Source organism: Hypanus sabinus, chromosome 15 (genome assembly GCF_030144855.1).
Source record: "Hypanus sabinus isolate sHypSab1 chromosome 15, sHypSab1.hap1, whole genome shotgun sequence".
NCBI classification, from domain to species: domain Eukaryota; kingdom Metazoa; phylum Chordata; class Chondrichthyes; order Myliobatiformes; family Dasyatidae; genus Hypanus; species Hypanus sabinus.
Window position 1 is genome coordinate 81,012,404 of NC_082720.1, and position 21,460 is coordinate 81,033,863.

General features: G+C 38.7%; 1 protein-coding gene across 5 annotated transcripts in view; it reads left to right on the forward strand.

The window, feature by feature from the left end:
• LOC132405626 (organic cation/carnitine transporter 2-like) overlaps window positions 1-21,460 on the forward strand; it is a 76,778-nt gene that overhangs the window by 12,138 nt on the left and 43,180 nt on the right. For all 5 annotated transcript variants that reach the window (XR_009515933.1, XR_009515934.1, XM_059990585.1 and 2 more), the window contains exons 3-4: window positions 6,665-6,819; window positions 12,053-12,224. Coding sequence is in view for 3 of the 5 variants with exons in the window: in XM_059990585.1 (XP_059846568.1) it covers window positions 6,665-6,819; window positions 12,053-12,224 (327 nt within the window). In the remaining 2 variants the exon portion in view is untranslated. The remainder of the gene's footprint in view (window positions 1-6,664; window positions 6,820-12,052; window positions 12,225-21,460) is intronic.

Consider the following 21,460-nt stretch of genomic DNA (forward strand, 5'->3'; position numbering starts at 1 on the left):
GGAATTACAGTCACAAGGAAGTTTAAAGATCTCTTTTGTGAAAACTTTGCCAATCTTTCATATGCTATAAAACAGAGTCTGGTACAATGGTCACCTCTATCTATGTCTTTGGTAGGTTGTATTAATGTTGTTAAAATGTATGTTCTCCCCAAATTTTTATACCTATTTCAATCTATCCCAATTTTTATTCTTAAATCTTTTTTCATTACTTAGACTCCATTATTTTGTCATATCTGTGGCAGAATAAGCGCTCTAGAATTAATAAAATCTATCTCCAAAAATCTAAAAAAGAGAGTGGCATGGCTTTACCTAACTTTCGTTTATATTATTGGGCAGCTAATATACGTTGTGCTACCTTCTGGTCTTTCTTCCATGGCCAACCCGAGTGCCCTAACTGGGTGGCGATGGAGCTGAGCTCCACTAAAGAATTATCTATCTCTGTACTTCTTGGCTCTGCACTCCCTAGTAGTCTGCCCAGATCAATAGCTAATCCTCTTGTTAGACACACTTTGCGTATATGGGCTCAGATCAGGAAATGCTATGGTTTCCAGGGGTTTTCCGTTTCCAGCCCTGTTGCTCATAATCACCTTTTTTTACCTACTACATACGATTCAGCATTCCAGGTTTGGTATAGGAAGGGCATTAGACATTTTAAAGATCTTTTCATTGATAATCGCTTCGCTTCTTTTCAGCAGCTTTCTGTTAAGTTTAATCTGCCCAATGCTCATTTTTTCAGATATCTCCAAATCTGACACTTTATTGCTCCTTTAATTCCCAGCTTTCCTGAAATGCGTGCGAAAAATGCTATGGACCTATTTCTTTCGATGAATCCACTAGGTAAAGGCTTAATATCAATCATCCGAGATAAACTAGCAGCCTTACGACGGGCCCCCATGGATAAAATCAAAATGGCCTGGGAGCAGGATTTAAATATCTCCTTATCTGAGGAGAGCTGGAATTCAGTTCTCAAATCAGTTAACTCAACCTCTCTTTGTGCTCGCCACTGCCTTTTACAGTTTAAGATTGTTCATAGAGCCCATATGTCTAAATCTAAACTACCTCGATTCTACCCTAGCATTAGTCCGCTCTGTGATAAACGCAAGAGGGGCGTGGCCTCTCTCATCCATATGTACTGGTTCTGTCCTAGCTTGGAGAAATTCTGGAAAGATGTCTTTACTACGATATTGTGTATTCTGAATCAGCACCCAGAACCAAACCCCTTAATTGCTCTGTTCGGTTTTTGGGGCAAGACAGATTTATGTCTGGGTCCGACCAAATGCCGAATATTATCCTTTGCCTCTCTCCTGGCTAGACGCTTGATCCTCTTCAGATGGAGAGATGTTGCCCCGCCCACTCATGCTCAATGGCTTAACGACATCATGGCCTGTTTGGACCTCGAAAAAATTCATTATTCAGTTCTCAATTCGGATCTAAAGTTCCATAAGGTCTGGGGACCTTTTATCGAGTACTTTCATAACCTTCCTGTTGACTAGGGTTTTTTTTTCTTTTCGGTCCCTTGCTTTCAGCTCCTTTTTTTACTCTGGTAGAAGGCATTATTATCCTCTGTTGCTGAGTGTATTCACAGTCTGGGAGTTTGGCTGTCCTGACTTATACTCTCTATATTGTGTTGTGGTTGGTCTGGAGTTGCTGTTGTTTTTTCTTGTGTTGTGGGGCTTGAGGAGGACACTAAGCTTACTTGTCTTTAATTTAGGTGCTTTTTTTTGTTAAATTCTCTTCCTTTGTAGCATATTGTTATTGTATGCTTAATTTTGCACTGTTTTTATGTTCCTCATTGGGATTTGGGGTTTTTAATTTGTAAAATGTTTTGAAAAACTAATAAAATTTTTTTAAAAAATATATAGTTTTACATTGAAAGTAACTATTGATCATTGATCCAATGGGAGGTTGGTCAAGAAGTTTCAGTTGCTCGCCATTCAGGATGGAGTAGTAAATTAGATTAGACATTAGCTTTGAGGGAGAAGTCAATGAGTGATAGTAGAGGGTTGTCTCTCTTACTGGAGGCCTGCGACTAGTAGTGTGCCTTTCATCTATATCAATGATCTGGGTAGTAAAGTTGTTAAGTGGATCAATAAATTTGCAGATGACCCCCAAGACTGGGGGTGTAGTGGACAGCGAGAAAGACAACAACGTTGATAGATCTGTTATCAAAGATCTGTCTGTCAAAATCCTTGTAAATTTTTTCTGTATTCTTTCAACCTTGTTTACACTTTTCCTTCTGAAAGGGAACCGAAGCTGTACACAATACTCCAAATTAGGCCTCACCAAAGTCTTTTACACTTCAACTAACATCCAATCATCTGTCTTCAACCTATAAAAGATTGAATAGGTTAGGACTGCAATCCTTAGAACGTAGAACACTGAAAGGAGATTTGATGGAAGTATACAAAATTATGAATGGTATAGATAGGGTAAGTGCAAACAGGTGTTCTCCACTGTGGCTGGTTGCAACTACAACCAGAGGTTATGGGTTAAGGGTGAAAAGTGGAAAGTTTAAGGGGAATATGAGGAGAAACACCTTCACTCAGAGAGTCATGAAAGTGTAGAATGAGCTGCCAGCACAAATGATATATGCGAGCTTGATTTCAACATTTAAGAGAAGTTTGGTTAGGTACATGGATGGTAGAGGTATGGAGGTCTATGGCCTCAGTAGTGCAGATGGATGGGAGTAGACAGTTTAAATACATGGACCAATGCATGGACCAGATGGGCTGAAGGGTCTGTTTCTGTGCTGTACTTATCTATGACTCTATGAAATGTCGATGACAGTGCACCCTAAGCAATCATATTGTTACTCAAGGTCAAAGGAAAATGGCTGTGTTATCTCCTTCAGTTAATCATTATGTGAAAATGTTGTGTCAGCAAGCACTTGCAGCTGTAGTTGAAACACAAGATATTGGATTATATTTTAGGTCCAGAATGGGACTATGTGTGATCATTAACAGACTTTCCCATTCCTGAGATTATGCAAATAGAAAATCATTCATAATGACTGAATGATGCCTCATTAAGAAATCCTGCTGTATTATCCTGTGGCTATGATAAATAGCCTCTGCAAGCCAGAAGTATAATATTTGTTCGCTATAACTTCAGCCACTTTAAAGGTTTTCACTGTGAGCTTTGTTATCTGACACAGATGTGCTACCTTTGAGCAGAGGACAGTTACTCTTTTCTGATATTCATCCACTGCAGTATTAAAAGTAGATGGATGTGTATCATCTCACCTAGCATAGCTCCACCTCTTCTACACTGATGATCTTTGAGGTCATCAGTTTTAGGAAGACTTGATCCCAACTCCTTGGTTTCTCTTCCTGCTATCTTGTTTTATTTTTTTCTTTCACAGGATATGGATAATGCTAGCACTGCTATCAACTAATTGTCAATTCCTGATTGTCCTAAAATGAAATAGCAGTTAACCTTTGGATATACATTGTAGTGGGTTCTATTGTGGTCAAGATCTGAAACCTTAAGAGTCAACCATCTTGGTGGGTTTGGAGTCAAATAAAGACCCAACTGTGTAAGGATGGCAGATTTCCTTTTCCTTGGTACATTTGTGAATGTACAGAGGAGGAGGGGGATACTCAATAAACCCATATTATCAGTGAATCCAGTAGTAATGGCTTCATTGAGCACCTTGCTGCAAAAGGCAAGATCTCCCAGTGATCGCCCAGTTCAATTTGACCCCATTCTTACACCTGTGCTCCACTGTTACAATGAAACCAAGGAGCAAAACTTCATATTCCATCTGGGTAGCCTCCAGTCTGATGACATGAACATCAATTACTCTAACTTCCAATAAGTGCTACCCCACCTCTGTTTTAGTGTTCCCTCTCTCATGCCTTCTCTTTTCACCTACCCATCTCCCTCCTCTGGTGCTCCTCCTCTTTCCCATTCTTCCATGGTCCACTGCCTTCTTCTTCAGCCTATTACCTCTTCCATTATCACCTCCCAACCTCTTACTGAAACTCTTTTCCCACCCATCCAACTTCCCCCTCTCCTACCACCTGCCAGTTTGTACTCATTCCCCTCCTCCACCTTTTTTATTCAGGATTCTACCTTCTTCCATCAGGCTTGGTGAAGAGTCAACTGTTTATTCCCCTCCATTGATGCTGCATGACTCGCTGAGTTCCTTCAGCATTGTGTATGTTTTGTGTAAGGTTGTCTCTGCAGGCAAAGGCATAATTTTATTCTATGTATTTTACATGACTGTTGCTGCAAAGAATTTCAAAGAGGAAAGGTCAAATTACCTGAGCCCGTTCTAACCCTTCCAATAGCACAGCCTGAAACAGGGATGTAATCAACTGGTAGATTGCTGGAGCTTCCAATTCTACAAACAGCTGAAGGTGGAGAAGTATTCAGGATTGGGTGAGGCAGTAATGAATGCCTAAGCTCAGTGTTAATGTTCTGTAATACTGCAACACCAAATGTAGGAACTGCAAACTGTCCATGAATATATTACCAGCAAGTAAAATCAAAGAAAGCCCAAAGATTTTTCACTTTATAAATACTACACATGGGAAAGATGAGGAGGTCCTGAGGAGAGATTTTAGGGAGCTAGGGTAGGTCTGCTACATGACACAGAAATACAGGACCACCAGGGTAGTAATATCTGGATTGCTGACTGTGCCACACAATAGAATGGGGTAATTTGGCAGATGAATGCGTGGCTGAGGATCTGCTGCAGGGGGCAGAGTTTCAGTTTTATGGATCATTGGGATCTCTCCTGGGGAAGGTAGGGCCTGTACAAAAGGGACAGGTTACACTTGAACCAGAAGGGGACCAATATTATTGTGGGCAGCTTAGCTAGAGCTGCTTGGGAGGGTTTAAACTAATTTGGTAGATGGATGGGGACTGGACTGATAGGGCAGAGAATGAGGTAGTTGATTTACAAACAGAGGATGTGTGTGAGACTAGCAGGGAGACTAGCAAGGAGAAGTTGGTGAAAGGGCAAAATTGCAGTGAACAGGATGAGTTGCAATGTAAAAGGCAGACAAAATTGAAAAGTGTGAATACAAGACTGAAGGTGTTATATTTGAGTGCACACAGTATATGGAATAAGGTAGATGAACTTGAAACATAGGTACAGATCAGTATGTATGATGTTGTAGGCATCTTTAAGCATAACTGTTGATAGTTTAAAGGAAATGTGTGTCTGGTGATGTTGACAGGCAATAAGAACTGCAGCCCTAGAGATGATTGGAGCAGAACCCATCATCATGTACTATCATAGATCATTGGGCTACAAGTGAAGTCACAAACAAAAGTCCTGTCCTGATAAAGGGTTTTGGCCTGAAACATTGACCGCTTTTTTCCATAGGTGCAGCCTGGCCTGCTGAGTTCCTGTCTGTGTTAAAATTGAAGTCAACTTGGTCTTCCATATATTAAGAACATGATAGGTTGAAATATCTTCTTCAATACTTTATTATTATGTGATAGGTATATTCACCAAAAGCCATCTTTGAGGCATTCAGCAAGGTTGTACCAAAAATTAAGTTGGAATCTAGAGATTCACTGTACATAAATAAGATACAATTTAATTTCTAGTATATCTTTGCTGAATTCCTGGTTTCGTATGATGACTGTGTAATGCCCTGATTAAGATTTTTACTCCTATGCTCTAGGTGATTCATTTTAGCAGTTTTGTGTAAGCAGATCAGAACGTTTTGGTTTTTGGCTAAAAGATAAGGGGCTATAATGTTCAACTTGGGAATGCTGTGTCACCCAATCAGGATAGTGAAATTGAGAGAAGGTTCTAGAGGGAGATGTGTGTGGAATGAGATTTGTGATGGACAGTGTGGTTTGCATTGTTTTTTGATGGGAGCTGCTGAGAGGACAGGAGCGTAGATGGCTGAGGATGCCATTGGATGGAGTATCCCTGTTACATGAAGTGCTTTGTGCAGATGAATGGCTTCAAGGGCCAGTACTCCCAATGAGAGCACCCGTTTGTTCGAGATGGATTTCGAGCGAAGTTTGGAATATGGTTTGTGTATTCACACATTCCGTGTGTGTAGCGTGTGAGTAATAAGACAACTGCAGAATGAGCCCCAACTACATGTGCACATTTGGACAAGTTTAACTTGCTGAATTCCTGGTTTTGTGTGATGACTGTGTAATGCCCTGGTAAAGGTTTTTACTGCCCTTTATTTTTCTCCTTTTCTTTTTCCTGTTAACTGCTCAATAAAGTTGAAATTTGTAAATACACCTTCTTTATAAATTTTATGCAGTGTACAATTTGTTATTTCTTGCTGACCAACACTTGTGTATGAACAGTATTTACGCAGTATTCATTCAAATTGAGGTTTCTTTAATTGGAACATCATGACATTCCTGTTTAGTTGAAAGCCAAGTCATTCTAACCTCAGATGCCTATTGCTTATGAATGGCGGCCTTCTCACCACAGAGTCCCGTGGCTGTTAGCAGGGCTGGTAAACGTGTCAGGTTTACATAAGAGCCTGGTGAGGGGGCTGCATCTGAATTATAGATTCTTAGGTCCCCATGCAGCTTTTTCATTTGTTGACGTGCGTAAATCTTTGTTTAGATCATTTCCATGAAGTAACTTACAGAATAAATCCATATCATGTGTATTAATCAGCGGCAGAGAGTCTGTATATGCATGTCTAAATCTTCATTTGTTCTTGCTTTGTAGGTTTGGAAGAAAGCTAATTCTATTTGGAACGATGGCTGTGCAGTGTACATTCAGCATTGTTCAAGTGTTCGCTCCAAGCTGGAAAATATTCTGCCTTCTTAATTTCCTCATTGGTCTCGGACAAATATCAAACTATGTAGCTGCCTTTGTTCTTGGTATGTATCTTTACTGGCCTTTCAATATCGTAGATTAATATGTAACTGTCAGTAAAGCATTAAAAGTCTGCTCAGTGGACTAGAGGCTAGTAGAACACCCATACATTTTTGAAATCTTATTCTTTTTCTAATTTCTTTGGTGTCAAAAGAATATCTCAAAATTCTGGAAACATTTTGAGTAGCTTGAGTGCTTCAGTTGATCGGCTAATCAGATAATTTCTGAAATGCAGGAATATACAGTAAAATATACACAAAAATTCCTGAATCTTTCATTTGTGTATCTGAAATCTTTGGCCCTACATACAGACAACAGCCCCACATGAGCATCTGAAGAGTAGCAAACATTGAGATTGCAGATCAAAAGTAGGAATTGTCTTGAATAACTTTTTAAAAATATTTTTGCTTAGCACAGTTATGAAGAGTGGAATAGACTCTTATCTTTTAATTCTATAATTCTATGAGATGTTTGGCTGGAAAGAATGGTTAGGAAGGGGAAAAACACAATTCCTGTGATCTTTATTGAATCTGCTAACATCAGAAGGAAGGGAAACAGCCCTGACAAGATTTGGGAGCTAACTTCAAAAGGAGTTCAAGTGCAGTGGTTTCCAAATGCATCTGCTAATGGAAAAGGGCAATGAGATCCCAGGAAGAAGGAGCAGTTTTATTTAATTTGACACTAGACTCAATACTAGGAAAGGAGAAAATGTTATTTCTGGAACAGGTTGTTTCTCAACCATGTCAGGTAAGATGGTATAAAGAATTTTATTTACCAATAAATGGGAGAGAGATCAGTGAGAAACCATTATGCACGCAAGGAAGTAAGAATTTGGTACATCAATAAGAAAATATTAGGGATATGGGCCAAATATTGGCAACTAGAACTACTGTAGAATGGCATCCAGTCCACATGGACAAGTTGAGCAGAAATGCTTAATCCCATGTTGTATTGCTCTGTGACTCCACAACTCTAAAAAGACAGAGTTCAGGTCATATAAGATATTGAGGGATGGGCAATAAGTGATGAACTTGCCAGTAATGTTTAGAAATTTCTAAGTAAACTGGAGATAGAGATACAGTAGGTGAAGGATATCTTTGTTTACTTACAACAGGGAAGAAAAATGGAATTAAAGCAACTTACTGGCCTACTTAAAAATTGGTTGGGTGAAAGAAGAGAGACTTTACATTCAACCCAGCCAGAGGTGGTGGTGCACAATGGCAACAATGACATAGGTAGAAAGGGGAGTGAGATCCTGCACAGTGAGTAAAGGGATTTAGGAAAGATTCTGAAGAGACCTCCAAGGTAATGATCCCTGTGTTACTCCTAGTATTACATGCTAGTCAAGGCAGGAATTGGATGATAGTACAGGTGTAGGAGAGCAAGGTTTCAGGTTCTTGGATCATTGGAACCTCTTCTGGGGCAGGGGTAACCTGTATCAGAAGAGGCCAAGCGGAGAGCTGATAGAGGTTTATAAGAATATGAGAAGCTGAGACCGAGTAGAGAGACAGTATCTCTTCCCCAGGGTTCAAACATTCACTACCAGAGGGCATGCATTTCAAGTGGGATGTGGCCATTTCTAAGGAGTTGTGAGGGGCACACGTTTTACAGAGAGTTATGGGTGCCTGGGATGCACTGTCTGGGGTGGTGGTAGAAGCAGAACATTAGAGACTTTTAAGAGATGTTTGGTAGGCATGTGAGCGTGAGGAAAATGTAAGGGTATATGCATTGTTTAAGCAGGAGAGATTAGTTTGTTTAGCCATTTGATTACTAAATTAATTGGTTTAACACAACATTGTGGGCTGAAGGACTTTTTCTTGTGCTGTGCTGGTCTATGCTCTATGTACTACATTCATGAAGTCACAAAAGAAACTTAAATGGCACTTAATCATTCACAGTTTTATTAAATTTATAGGTATTATATTAACAAAACATTGAAATCAACTAGCTAATTATCTTAGGTTGCCAGTGACACAAAATTTGCAGGCCGAATAAGTGGTCATCATAGGTCGCATCTGGAATTTCCAGTTGGCGGACGATTTCCCTCCATGCCGCTCTGGCATATTCGGAAATCATGTTCGTGGCTGGTTACAGCAGTGGTTTGCCTTTCCTTTCTGCCGGGTGAGTTTAAAGAGATTACCACCTCTTGCAGTGGATGACCAGGATGTCTAAGTGCCTTGTCGTCCTCTTAGCGCTCCACCAATGCCAGCTGGCCTGCCTTCTTGACCATTGGACCATTAATCGGTCTCCTCTACTCATGGCCAGACTTCACACGCTGGGATAGGCAGATCCCCTACCTCACCGCGAGTCGAAGACCCGTCTGCTACCCTCACCTGGTTTAGCCCATCTGCTGAGACGGTTTACCGGGGTGTGGCTGCTGCGCGTGCTACAGCTACTTGGAGCCACAGGTGAGAGCTGAGCGCCAGGTGGGGACCAAAGCTGGACGAGCTGCCCTGAAAAGGGCACAGCAGGCCCCCCACCAGAAGTGCTACCCCTCCTTACACACCCCATACACCCGCCCAATAAGTAGTGTAGACAAAAGCATTAAATTACAAAGAACCATGGATAATCAGAATGTGGGCTGAAAGTGGAAGATGCACTTTACTGAGGCCGTTCTTTCAAATATGTATAGACCTGAACAATTATAACTGATGATAATCAAAGAATAGAATTCCAATATATGTTGGGATCTATGTACCCAGATCATTAAATGTAGCACTTATATACTGAAATATTTTTTTGTCTGCTATATTAAATAAATGGGAAGTTTTTTCCACAAAGCACTGAATCGAGCCCACCTAGAGTATCATGTAATGTTGCTGAACCTTAATTCCAGTAAATATGCAAGTAGTAAGACCTCATTAGGAATTTATCAGAGTTCTAGTGATTAATTTATGAGAAGAGATTGCCTAAACTAAATTTGTACACCCCGGGAATTATCAAGATAATTTGACTGAGATTTTTATGATCTTATGAGGCAGTTTGAATCTCCTAGTACTAGGAGAATCCAAAAACAAACAGAAAAAACTCTAAAATCAGAGTTGGTCCTTTAGGAGGAAATAAAGCACCTTTTCTCACAAAATGTATTGGAAGTGTGAAACTTATCTCCTCCTACGTAGCAGATGAAAGATTAATAATTTTAAATCAGGGGACTCATTTGAAATTCATTACTGTATTATTACAGTGTACAATATGGATGGATAAAGTTAACTACAAACTAGTCCATGGTCCCATTAAATAATAGGTTGGAGGGACTGCTTCTCTAATGTGTCTGTGCTCCCACGTGTTATAATTCTCTATGGGACTGATATTTGTTTTCATTGTACATGGGCTAAATTCTGTGCGTGAAAATTAAACGCAACCCACTGCATTTTAACAATCAGAAGCTATACATTCCACACTCCCACAATGAAATTAACCAGTGTTTATCCCACTGACCAACATATTCCTGGTATTCTTTTACAAAAGAAAAATGAACTTGACATAGTTATTGTGTCAAATATTTTCAAATTTGTATTTTTCACTTGTGAGATAATCATTCTTCATGTATAACTGGTCTAAGTATTTAACTATTTCTATTTCACATGGTAGATAATTTTGAACTTATTCTCTCTTACACATCGTTAATTAATCAGAATCACTTTATTGCCAGTATGTGAAACACACCAGAATTGATTGTGCTTCAGCACCATGCACAAGTCAAGTCAAATCAAGTCAATTTATAAAGCACACTTAGAAACAACCCGTGTTGATAAGCACAGCACAAGTCCTCTTCATGCACATATTATCCTTAATATAGTTTGATGTGGATTTTTTTTCAAGTATGACTTCTATTCCAGTGCTCCAGTATTTCACAACAGAAATGCATTCATCAGTAAATAAGCTGTTAGGTAACTTCTGGAATTGATCCATTAGTATCACCCTCCCATTCCAACTTGCACAGGTTACTGCTGGGGTGATTAATTTGAATCTCCAAGAGTGCTTTAACATTATTACCAGCTCATTTGCCAGGATGATAGCCACATTTGCATTGATGGAATAAGAGTGGCTGAACAAGAAAATTGTTTTTTTTCACTTCTCATGACTTTATTTCTTACAGCCTTCACATACATGAGAAGTAAAAATCTTCACATTATAACTCCATCTAAATGTGCAATGTGCAATCATAGTAATTTATAATAAATAGAACAGTCAATGTAGTATTGAGTACACTCAAATCAGTGTGAATTCATCAGTCTGATGGCCTGGTGGAAGAAGCTGTTGCAGAGCCTGTTGGTCCTGGCTTTTGTGTTGCAGTACTGTTTCCCAGTTGGTAGCAGCTGGAATAGATTGTAGTTGGGACGGCTTCCTATGGGCCCTTTTTACACACCTGTCCTTGTAAATATCCTGAATCATGAGAAGTTCACAACTACAGATCAGCTGGGCTGTCTACACCACTCTCTTCAGAGTCCTGCGATTAAGGGAGGTACAGTAGATCTCACTGGAAGCAATGAATACTTGCTGTTAAAATTTTATGACATTTTAAATGTCCTTAGCAACACCTGTGTTAGTTTTCTACATTTTGGATGTTGGGTACTTGAAAAGATATAATTTCCCATGGGAGACCAAGAATTTCTCCAGTTACATTTCTTTGTTTTGAGAGGAGATCTAACCCTCTCCCCAACCCTCATCCAATAACATCATTGTTCTCTATAAATGGATTTGAATCATATAGACACACAGCTTCCGTTCTTTTCCCAGTTAATAACTCATCAGGGGTAACTGATAAGTTTGTGGCCTAATGTAGAAGGAGATGAATTATTAATTTCAAACTTTCTGCATAATCACTCAAAGAGTTAAACTGCATGTGCGTGTAACAAGAGCTGTAGAACTCATCTTCTACCTTAGGCCACAAACTTATCAATCACCCATGCTGTGGACACTTCCTGGAGGTCCAGGACCTGTATGCTCCACGACCGCTGGACTAAGTATATAAATATAGGAGGGGACTATGTTGAAAAATATATGTGCTAGGTTTTCTAAAATTGACTCTTTCTACCTTAGGTCATGAACTTATCAATCACCCCTCATCAGTATAACTGGATAATCAAGTCAACAAAATGATGGTTAAGAAGATATATACTAATGACAGAAAATGCTCAAAGTGCTATATTGGCAAAGAACAAAATGTCATTGCGTTGACATTTCAGCAACTTAAGTCATGAATTCTGTTGTAATTACTACATTTTTTACTTCCAGGATCAGAAATTCTTGGAAAATCCATGCGGCTTATGTACAGCACGTTGGGAGTGTGCATTTCTTATGCTCTTGGCTACATGTTGCTGCCCTTCATTGCATATTTTCTAAGAAACTGGCGGATGCTGCTTTTGGCTCTTTCACTTATTAGCCTGACATACATTCCTTTGTGGTGGTATGTAGAAACTTCTTGGTGTCTTCTGCCAGAAATTACAAAAAACTTAAAAAAGGATGAATGTCCTCCTTAGGTGGGTGAGCTTAGGGATTGTGTTAATACTGGCAATGTATTAAAAAGTCTAGTAATCTCTTGCTTGTTTGTAACATACATATCAAATATTTCTTGGCATCAAATGATCGCTAGCCTGTTGCATCACTTGCATGAGACCAAGCCAGTTAAAATAGGTTGGGTCTAATTAAACCTGAGTTTTATTTTAATTGTATAATGAATTACATTTTTGTTTAGTGTTCAGTTAAGAAATACACTATAACTTTGCCTTTCAAAAATAGGGAATTAATTTATATTTCTACTTAATAGAATCTACAAACAAAACTATACTATTGATCTTTAGTGCTCCACTGTCACATCAATCCATATTAATACCAGCCAAAAGCCAATGACTGAGGAAGAAGGTGAAAACCAATTATCAGGGCAATTGATAGAACTGTAAAAAATTGAGTAAATTTGAAATGACTGGGCCAGATGGAACCAGCATAGACTGAACAGGCATCACTCTGTTTGTTATTGCTCTCTGGGGGGGGGGGGAGGGTCTAAACTTGAGTGGTAGGATGACAGGATCTAGAGCCGGGAAAGAGAGAAGGGAGAAACATGAAGAAATCATCAAAAAGAAAAGGAAGCATAAATGGAAGAGAAAATAAAAAAAACGAGAGGGAATTAGGTCCATGACACAAATAAAAAAATCTAGGAGAGGTTAAAATGTTCAAAAGATCAAGTCGAAGGACATTGTACCTGAATTAAAGGTCCAGCTCAGAAATGGGAGAGATTACTACCTGGGAATAAAGAACTGGCAAAACATTTAAATGGTACGTTGATTCTGACCTCACAAAGAAACCACGTAAGAGTTTACTTATCTATCTAATTTTACTTCAGGTCCAAAAATTGCAACTCATTCTGCCAATATTATCCACCAACCCTTTTAACAAAAAATTGCAAAGTAAACTTTGGACAGAAAATAATGGGGAATAATCACTGGATTCAGAGGAATTATGATCTCCTGATACACAACCACAAGATAAGTCAAGCTAAACACCATTCTGTTCTGTTTCCCTTTGGAACAGGGGTTCCCAACCTTTTGGCCTAAAATGGGACTGTGCCAGAATAGGCCCTTCTGGCCCAACAAGTCTCACTGCCCAATAACCCACCTATTTAATCAAAGGACAATTTACAATGACCTACTAACCTACTAACCAGTTCATCTTTGGAAAGTGGGTGGAAACCGGAGGAAACTCATGTGTCCATGGGGACCACGTAGAAACAAACCCCTTGCAGATGGTGTGGGAATTGAACTCCAAACTCCTATGTCCGAGCTGTAATAGTGTCATGCTAACCACCAACTTTCCACCTCTGTGCTGGTTCCATCTGGACTAGTATCATTTATTCTGAGAATATGAATCCCTCCCTCCTACATTCATTTCTCTAATCACATATTCATCCCATATCCTGTATCTTCCTTTTTCAACTTTTCCAGTAAAGTGGTACTGTAAATAATCTTGAGATGACTAACTTTAGGACTAACTTCTCATATACAGGTTGTGGGGTCTCAAATCAGTATACACCAATGTCAATGTTAATGTCAATATCATTATATCAATCAATGTCATTGGAATAGTAATATGCCACACCTATCACAAGTAATTCATAGTTCACAGCTTTACAGTTCCTTTTATTTAGATTCAGAACTCTTAGTTTCAGATTGAACTACTTCAGTTTCATTTTAATGATCCATTCTGTCATGTTATGATCACCCTTTTAGTTGTTTAGTCTGAGAAGTCATGTTCTCAACTTTGAGACTTTGATAAGGAGAAATATTTTCACTTACAGAAAGGAAACTTGTGGAATTGACTAACATGGAGGATTGTGGAGGCAAAGTTGCTGAATACTTATAAAAAAGGAAATAAGTTTCTAGATGCAAAAGTCTTTGGGTCTGTGGGGAGAGCATTTCAATATGCACTGAGGTAGATTAATTACGATGAACATAAATACATACTAGTTGTCAATTTAGCTCAGCAATATGTTCCGCACTGGAAATTTATGAAGTTGCAATCACTGGGTTCATCTAACACTATTCCTAGAAATTAGACGGGCAATAAATTAGACACGGGAACTTAGTAGCAGAGGTACACAAAAAGTCATACCACTGACAAAAATAGATCAGGGATTGCTTTAAACAGCTGAGATAATTTGCTCTGGTTTACCATTTGCATTTGCTAATTACAAATGATTGTTCAGTTCAAATATTATTTTCTAAATTAATATAAGTTTTGCCAAATCTACAGATACAGCTTCATTTGCAAAGTAACTCAGAGATATTGAAACTTCCTATGCTCTTATAGAAGTATTATTGAACCAAAATTCTATGTTAAAACTACAAAACAGAAAGAATCTTCAATTTCATTTTATGCTACCGATTGTATCCCCTGACATTTCAAACAATATGAACTTTTAAAATCGAATTAGTTTTCTGTTAATAGTACATATCTTCAAATAGTGTGTTTATTGAAAACATGGGATGAGAAATAACTAAAATGGAAGATGAGTCAACGATTCATTGCAATGCCGTTGTCATTTGACACCTCAGTTTATATTGGCGATAATTGTTAAAGTCCTTGGCAAGGTTGAGAAAAAGAAGTTCTAACTCAGAGTATCAACTGACAAAGTTTCAACTTAGATGACAGAATTTATGATTTCATTTATTCCTCATATCTCAGTAAAGAGAAGGCAAATTCTGGTCAGTAAACATACAATCTGATATTTTAGACACAAGAGTTGTTGACTGTCAATTTCTTTTAATGCAGCTATCTATATCGTAGAGCAGGGATTCTAGTACTCTGATACTGATGCCAGTAAATCTCATGATAGGAAACTTAAATTTATTATTTCTGTACTGTTGTACATGGGAATTGACAAAGACGTTTGGAAACTAAGAGGAAAATTTCTAATGCAGCATGATTCTGGCACTTGGTAGTAAATTGGTAGCGAAAGAAAAGATGCACCGAGGTACCTTTGGTTCTATATAAAGCCAAGCAGTATTAGAGCTGTGGTTAAATGAGCAAATGTACTCAAAGGTGTGACAGTGGCTGAGGAATAGTTGCTACTTAAAGAAATAATGCCTAAGAGAAAAACAAACAAAATTAAGCTTGCTCCTTGCCTATCTATAGAAATTGAAAATAATATTCAATAAGAGGAAGAGGATTATAAAGTTGTCATAAGTAGCAGCAGCTGTGAAGACTGGAATAAATTAAGACGGTAAGAGCTTTAATAGGTATTTAAAAGTGAAAAGCGTAATAAAGAAAAATAACTGTTAAGGCCAAGAGACCATAAGACATAGGAGCAGAATTAGACTTCTTGGCCCATTGAGGCTGCTCCGCCATTTAGGCATGGCTGATACATTTTCCCCTCCTCAGACCAGCTCCTCCGGCCTTCACCCCATAACCTTTGATGTCATGTCCAGTCAAGAGCCTACCTTAAATACACCCACCAAACAGGCCTCCAAAGCTGCCTGTGGTTACAAATTCCACAAATACATGAATACAAAGGAGAATGTAAATAGACTCTTGTGTAATATATGAAAACTTAGTAAGTGGGAGAAAAGATGCCAGAAGGAATTGCATACAGAAAAAATGTGGAACATACTTCTTCAAACCATTCCGAGGCTAAAACTATAGCAACCATCTCAGATGTGAATACCAATACTTTGAGAATCTTTTCTTAATAATCACCTGAAACTTTGGAATGCAAACAACAGCTGAACATCCTGCCAATGGATCTTTTAAAACATCTTTGAAAGGAAAAGACAGTACGTATATAAAATTCAGAAGATCGCAGGAACTCAACTAGGAGATGTTTCTGATTAGAGTAATATACTTTTGTTAAATGAATTCCTATTTGCTCCCCAATCACACACAGCTAAGCACTTGAGCACATCAACGGCTTTTTCACACTTCTGTAGAATTTTATTCATGTATACCTTCCATGTTAGCCTTATGTTCATCCACATGCCTAGAAACTTTACTACTGACTCCTGTTGTAAGAGATTTCCCATATAAAGTGAGATCAATTGTGGGTGTAATATTCCTATTAGAAAAGCAAATAACTTGAATCTTTGCAAAACAAATTTTAAGCCCCTCCCACTGATGTCCTCATTCCACTACTTCATTAATACTTGCCTGCATTCTCCTAACTATATAATTCATATTCCTACCTTTCTTGACACTGTACCGTCACCAACATTTGACAATTCAGAAATTTCAAGATTCATTATCAAAGAATGTATAAGTTATACAACCTCACAGGTAGCCACAAAGCAAGAAACCTGAGGGAACACAATTGAAGGAAAAAAAGAATAGAAATAAGGATAAAAGACCAGCTCTCAATGCACAGGAGAAGAAAAATACAAATCATGCAAACAATTGAAGAGAACAACAGCAATCCGAACCAAAAATGAGTCCTCAGATCTGAACTCCAAAGCAGCCTGGTACTGGCTCAAAGCCTCACCGCCTATCAATTCATCATAGTAGTGGACACAGAGCACAGCCACCCGGGCAGTCTTCATAGCCACAGTGCTACGGAGAGGACCATCGCAGAGAACAAGCGAAAATGGCTCTCGCCTCAACTGATCTGGGCCGACAAATAAATTGACCAAACAACAGAACAGTGAAAGGCTCGGTGCCCTGAAGAGAGGAGTGAATTTAAGTAAATGTGATTAATCATAATATTAAAAAAGAGTGAGCTGCACACACTCCCTGAGGAGTCCTATTTCCAGTCTCATACTCCTTAGAGAATGTTCTCTACACCAAAAAAAAAACTGCTACCACTGAAACAGTTTTCAGTTACAATATTTTCAGTTTACAAATATCAGATTCCAAAAGCCTATCGTCATTCTCCATTTAATAAATCCATATTGGTATACAGCTAATTTTTCACCACTTACCACAAAATATGAAAGCTTTGCTATAACCATTCATTCCATAATCTTTCCTGCATGAGAATTTAGTGAAATAGGTCTATAACTGGAACGATCTGATTGATATATAGGGATAAAAACTATTAATTTCCAGAAAGCCAGAAGTCACCCTTTAACCCATAACATTAGAGAATTTCAAAACTCATGTAAATTTCAAATCCAATAATCATGTAAACATATAACAAATATCAGCTTTCCCAAGTGATGTCCGACCAGCGCAATTCAGAACCCTTTTAATTTCAACTAGTATATAGTAAATTCAACATCTAAGAAGGAACTGGAAAATTCTTTTTTCTTGGCAAAGTGAGGATTGCTTGCCAAATTTGTTTGTGCATCTGGTCTTTCTCTTCTTTTAAAACTTAAATTTGCTGAACTATATGCACTGATATATGTTTTTGCCAATAGCTCTGCTTTTTTTTTGAGTCAGTAACTGCAAATCTCTCCACACCACACAAAGGTAGTAATGCATCACATTTTCTAATAATCCTGATTTTCTGTATCATACCCCAAAATTCCCCTACCTGGAACAGTTTCCCAAAGCCATTACAGTATGTTCTCCAGTACATTTTTACTCCTCACTACTCTTCTAACCATAGCTTGAGCTCTTTTATTTCATATGAACAATGTATAGGAGTAACACTACCTAACTTTCCTAAAAGTTTTAATCCACTCCTCTTTTACATTGATCCATCCACCAAGGAACTGACTTCTTTTACTATTTCCCAATAATTTGGGAATTCATTCCTGAGCTATTGAGCTGAGTACAGAGCACAAGGTACTCAACTCAATCTCCTCCAAAACAAGAAAATCAGGAAACCTACTTTCACATAGATCATCACAAAAACATCCCAATTTACCTTTTTTCAAATTCCATCTGGAGGTATGAGAACCTTTTCTCCGATTCACATCAACTCCCCACTGCTGTATCTTTGTACACTCCCCAGTTACACACACTTGCTATAACCTCAGATACCAGTATAAGGTCTGTAGCAGAAACGTTGTTGCTAAATAGATTTACTCTTGTACTCCTACCATTATTCAAGCACACCAAACACTTTTCTTCCAGAAGGTTTTCCACCACCATCCCATTCACATTTCTGTCACTACATCTCCACATAGTACTATAAACACCTATAGTACACCATAGGTGCCTACACCATATGATCTTATTTTTCCCATTTCCACACACACTTTCCATTATATATTCAATGTTAACATTTCACATAGGTTATAAAAATTATTATCTGTACTTTGCTGTTCTTTCCTCAAATTTCAACCACAATTGACTTCTAAACAACTCCAATCTCTATAACTCTATATGCTATACCGTTTTTTTGACAAAGGTAGCCACTCCTCATCCATTACCCATTTTCCAATCGTGTCTCATATCAGTGTAACCTTGTATCTTATAACTTAGACAAGATTTTGACAAGGTTTATTTGGTAAATCTTCAATAAATGTCTTAAATTCTTGACCACTAGGTAACAGCATTCCAGTGTAAGATTAGAAAAACCATTAGCAACTGCCCTTTGAAGTCTGACATCATTTATCCCTCCTTGTAAGGCATTATTAGTAACTTATAGAGTTAAGTCTTTTATCTTTGGATGTTTTTCTGCAGCTGTTAATATAGTCTTATTTTTTTTCTGTCCAACTATTACATTGTGATGGGCAATTTACCACACCTGCCATGAAAGAGACAAACTTTAGTTTATCAATAATCTAAAATAATCGTGCTCTTCACACATTGTCCCTAATATATCTGCATTCTAGATATAAATATGTCCCATTACAGAAGTCATGGTCTTCCGTACGTTCTGCAGAGCCGCTACATATGATATGCCCATTTCCACTCAGATACGCTGGACTTTCACAGCTTTCTTATATACGGAGCATCCTGCATATGCAGAGCGATATTCTCCTCCACAGTTGGTACCTTTTAGCCTAACAGCTTCTCCACAATTGCCAATATCATGTTCTCCAACACATCTACCAAACTACGTTTTACCCTTACACACAGCCTAACTTCAAGCATTGAAAACATCTCAGAGGAGGAGGCCAATAGGCTCGAACCATATAACTTTTATAAGTGAAATTTACCCTATCTGGCAACTTTTCCCATCAAATTTAATCAACGCAGATAAGCTATCTGTTCTTAACCACCATGGAACCCTTTTAAATATTTAGCATTCACAACTTTCCCCTGACTAAATAATTTTTAACACTGTCCATAAATAGATCTAGAGCCACTACAGGGACTGCAAATTTGCACTACACTGCAAATCTCCCCACTGAGAAGCTATTTTTAAGTTCAGAACATTAGCCAATGATGTTAGATTATGTGCAAGTGCAACTTCTTTGCCCAATTCCAAGGATTTGCATTCTCTTTCTTAAAGATATTATTGAACACCTGTAAAAAAGCTGTTCTGAGGAACGTCACTTTGTTGTGATGGAAAGGCTTGTGGGTTCTTGAGATTCTAAGAGCAATGCTGTTTGGAGTTTAGCTCCTGGTGGGGTCTCTCAGGACAGTACTGTAAATTCAAGGCAAAGGTTGCAGACAAAGAATGATCCAAACAAGAACTCAGTGGTGAAGCTGGCAGAAGATGATAACTCATCACAATTGCAGTGAGGCAAATGAAGGCTGCAGCAGTAAAGGGTCTCCAGTCATCTTGCATCCCATAGCACTGGACCCTGACACCAATCTGCCGAGGACTGTGTGGTGGCTTCCTATGCAACAGCCTCCACACGTTAAACAGCCATCCTCCATTAAGGGAATAACCCCTGAAGAGAACATTCATTCGTGTAATGCTTCAAAAGGTTAGAGTTGTGCTGCTGGACAATGAACAATCTTGTCTCCATATCAAGACACCTTGTGAACTGTTTCAGCTGAAGCTATACTCAGGAGTCACCCTGCTCAGTGCAAGATGGGTTGATTCTGTCTTCTGGCACTCGTTATTTGTGCATGAAGGGAACCCAGGAATACAATAAGTTGGACAACACATGGCAGTGGTGACATTTGAAAAAAAGTGAGTGGGGGCAGTCAGGACATTGTGCACACCACAGATCTCGAGGAAATTAGGCACATGATAAGGACCAAAACAAACAGATTTTTGGGGTCTGTGACGTTGCATGTGGAATAGCATTTGTGCAACCTCCCAATCACCTGTGAGTAAATATCAGCATGGCACAGTTTCAGACGCAGATTAAGCACAGTGATTCCAAGGAATGCTTGTGGATTTGTTGGAATTATTACTTTACCAGCTTCTTTTGTTATCTAAGTATGGCACTGCTTTTCATCATTTCTGAATCACTCCTTTTAAGGAAAACCTTTCTGCTACACGGCATCCTTCAACAAAACTCTTTGTTACCCACAATGTGAAATAATTAGAGCCAAAGACTGGCTGACCATCCAAACAGAACCCTGACTTTCAGCCGAAAAAGCCAAGTCCATTATTTAATCTGAAACCTACCGTTAGTGGCCACTTTATTAGGCACCACCTGTACAGCTGCTTATTACTTCAAATACTGTATATAATCAACCAATCATGTGGCAACAACTCAATGCAGAAAAGCATGTACAAACTTTTGTAGAAATGGTCAAGAGGTTCTGTTGTTGTTCAGAACAAACATCAAAATAGGGAAGAAATGTGACTTTGACTGTGCTAGACGGATAGGTTTGAGGATTTCATAAACTGCTGATTTCCTGAGATTTTCACACACAACAGTCCTGAGAATTTACAGAGAATGGAACAATAAACAAAAGAGTATCCAGTCAGTGGTAGTACTGTGGGCAAAAAAGCCTTGTTAATGACAGAAGTCAAAGGAGTATGGTCAGACTAGTTCAAGCTGACAGGAAGGCAACAGTAGCTCAATAAGCACGTAAAACCACAGTGGTGTGCAGTAAACTATCACTCAACACACAGCGCATTGAACTTAGAAGTAGAGAGGCCATAGCAACAGAAGAGCATGGTCATTCAATGACCACTTTATTAGTTACAGAAGGAGCCAGCTATAGTTGCAACTGAGTGCATGCTCATGGCTAGCAGGACTATTGCTACACATGCCCGCTCCCTATGGCCCTCCTTCCTCATTTCTCTGTTCTTCCTCATCTTCCATTCTTACTTCCTTCCTCTTTGTCTCTCCTTCTTCTCCATTCTTCCTTTCTCTTGTCTCTCCTCCTCGTCTTTCCCCAAGACACTGTCTCTCCACCTTC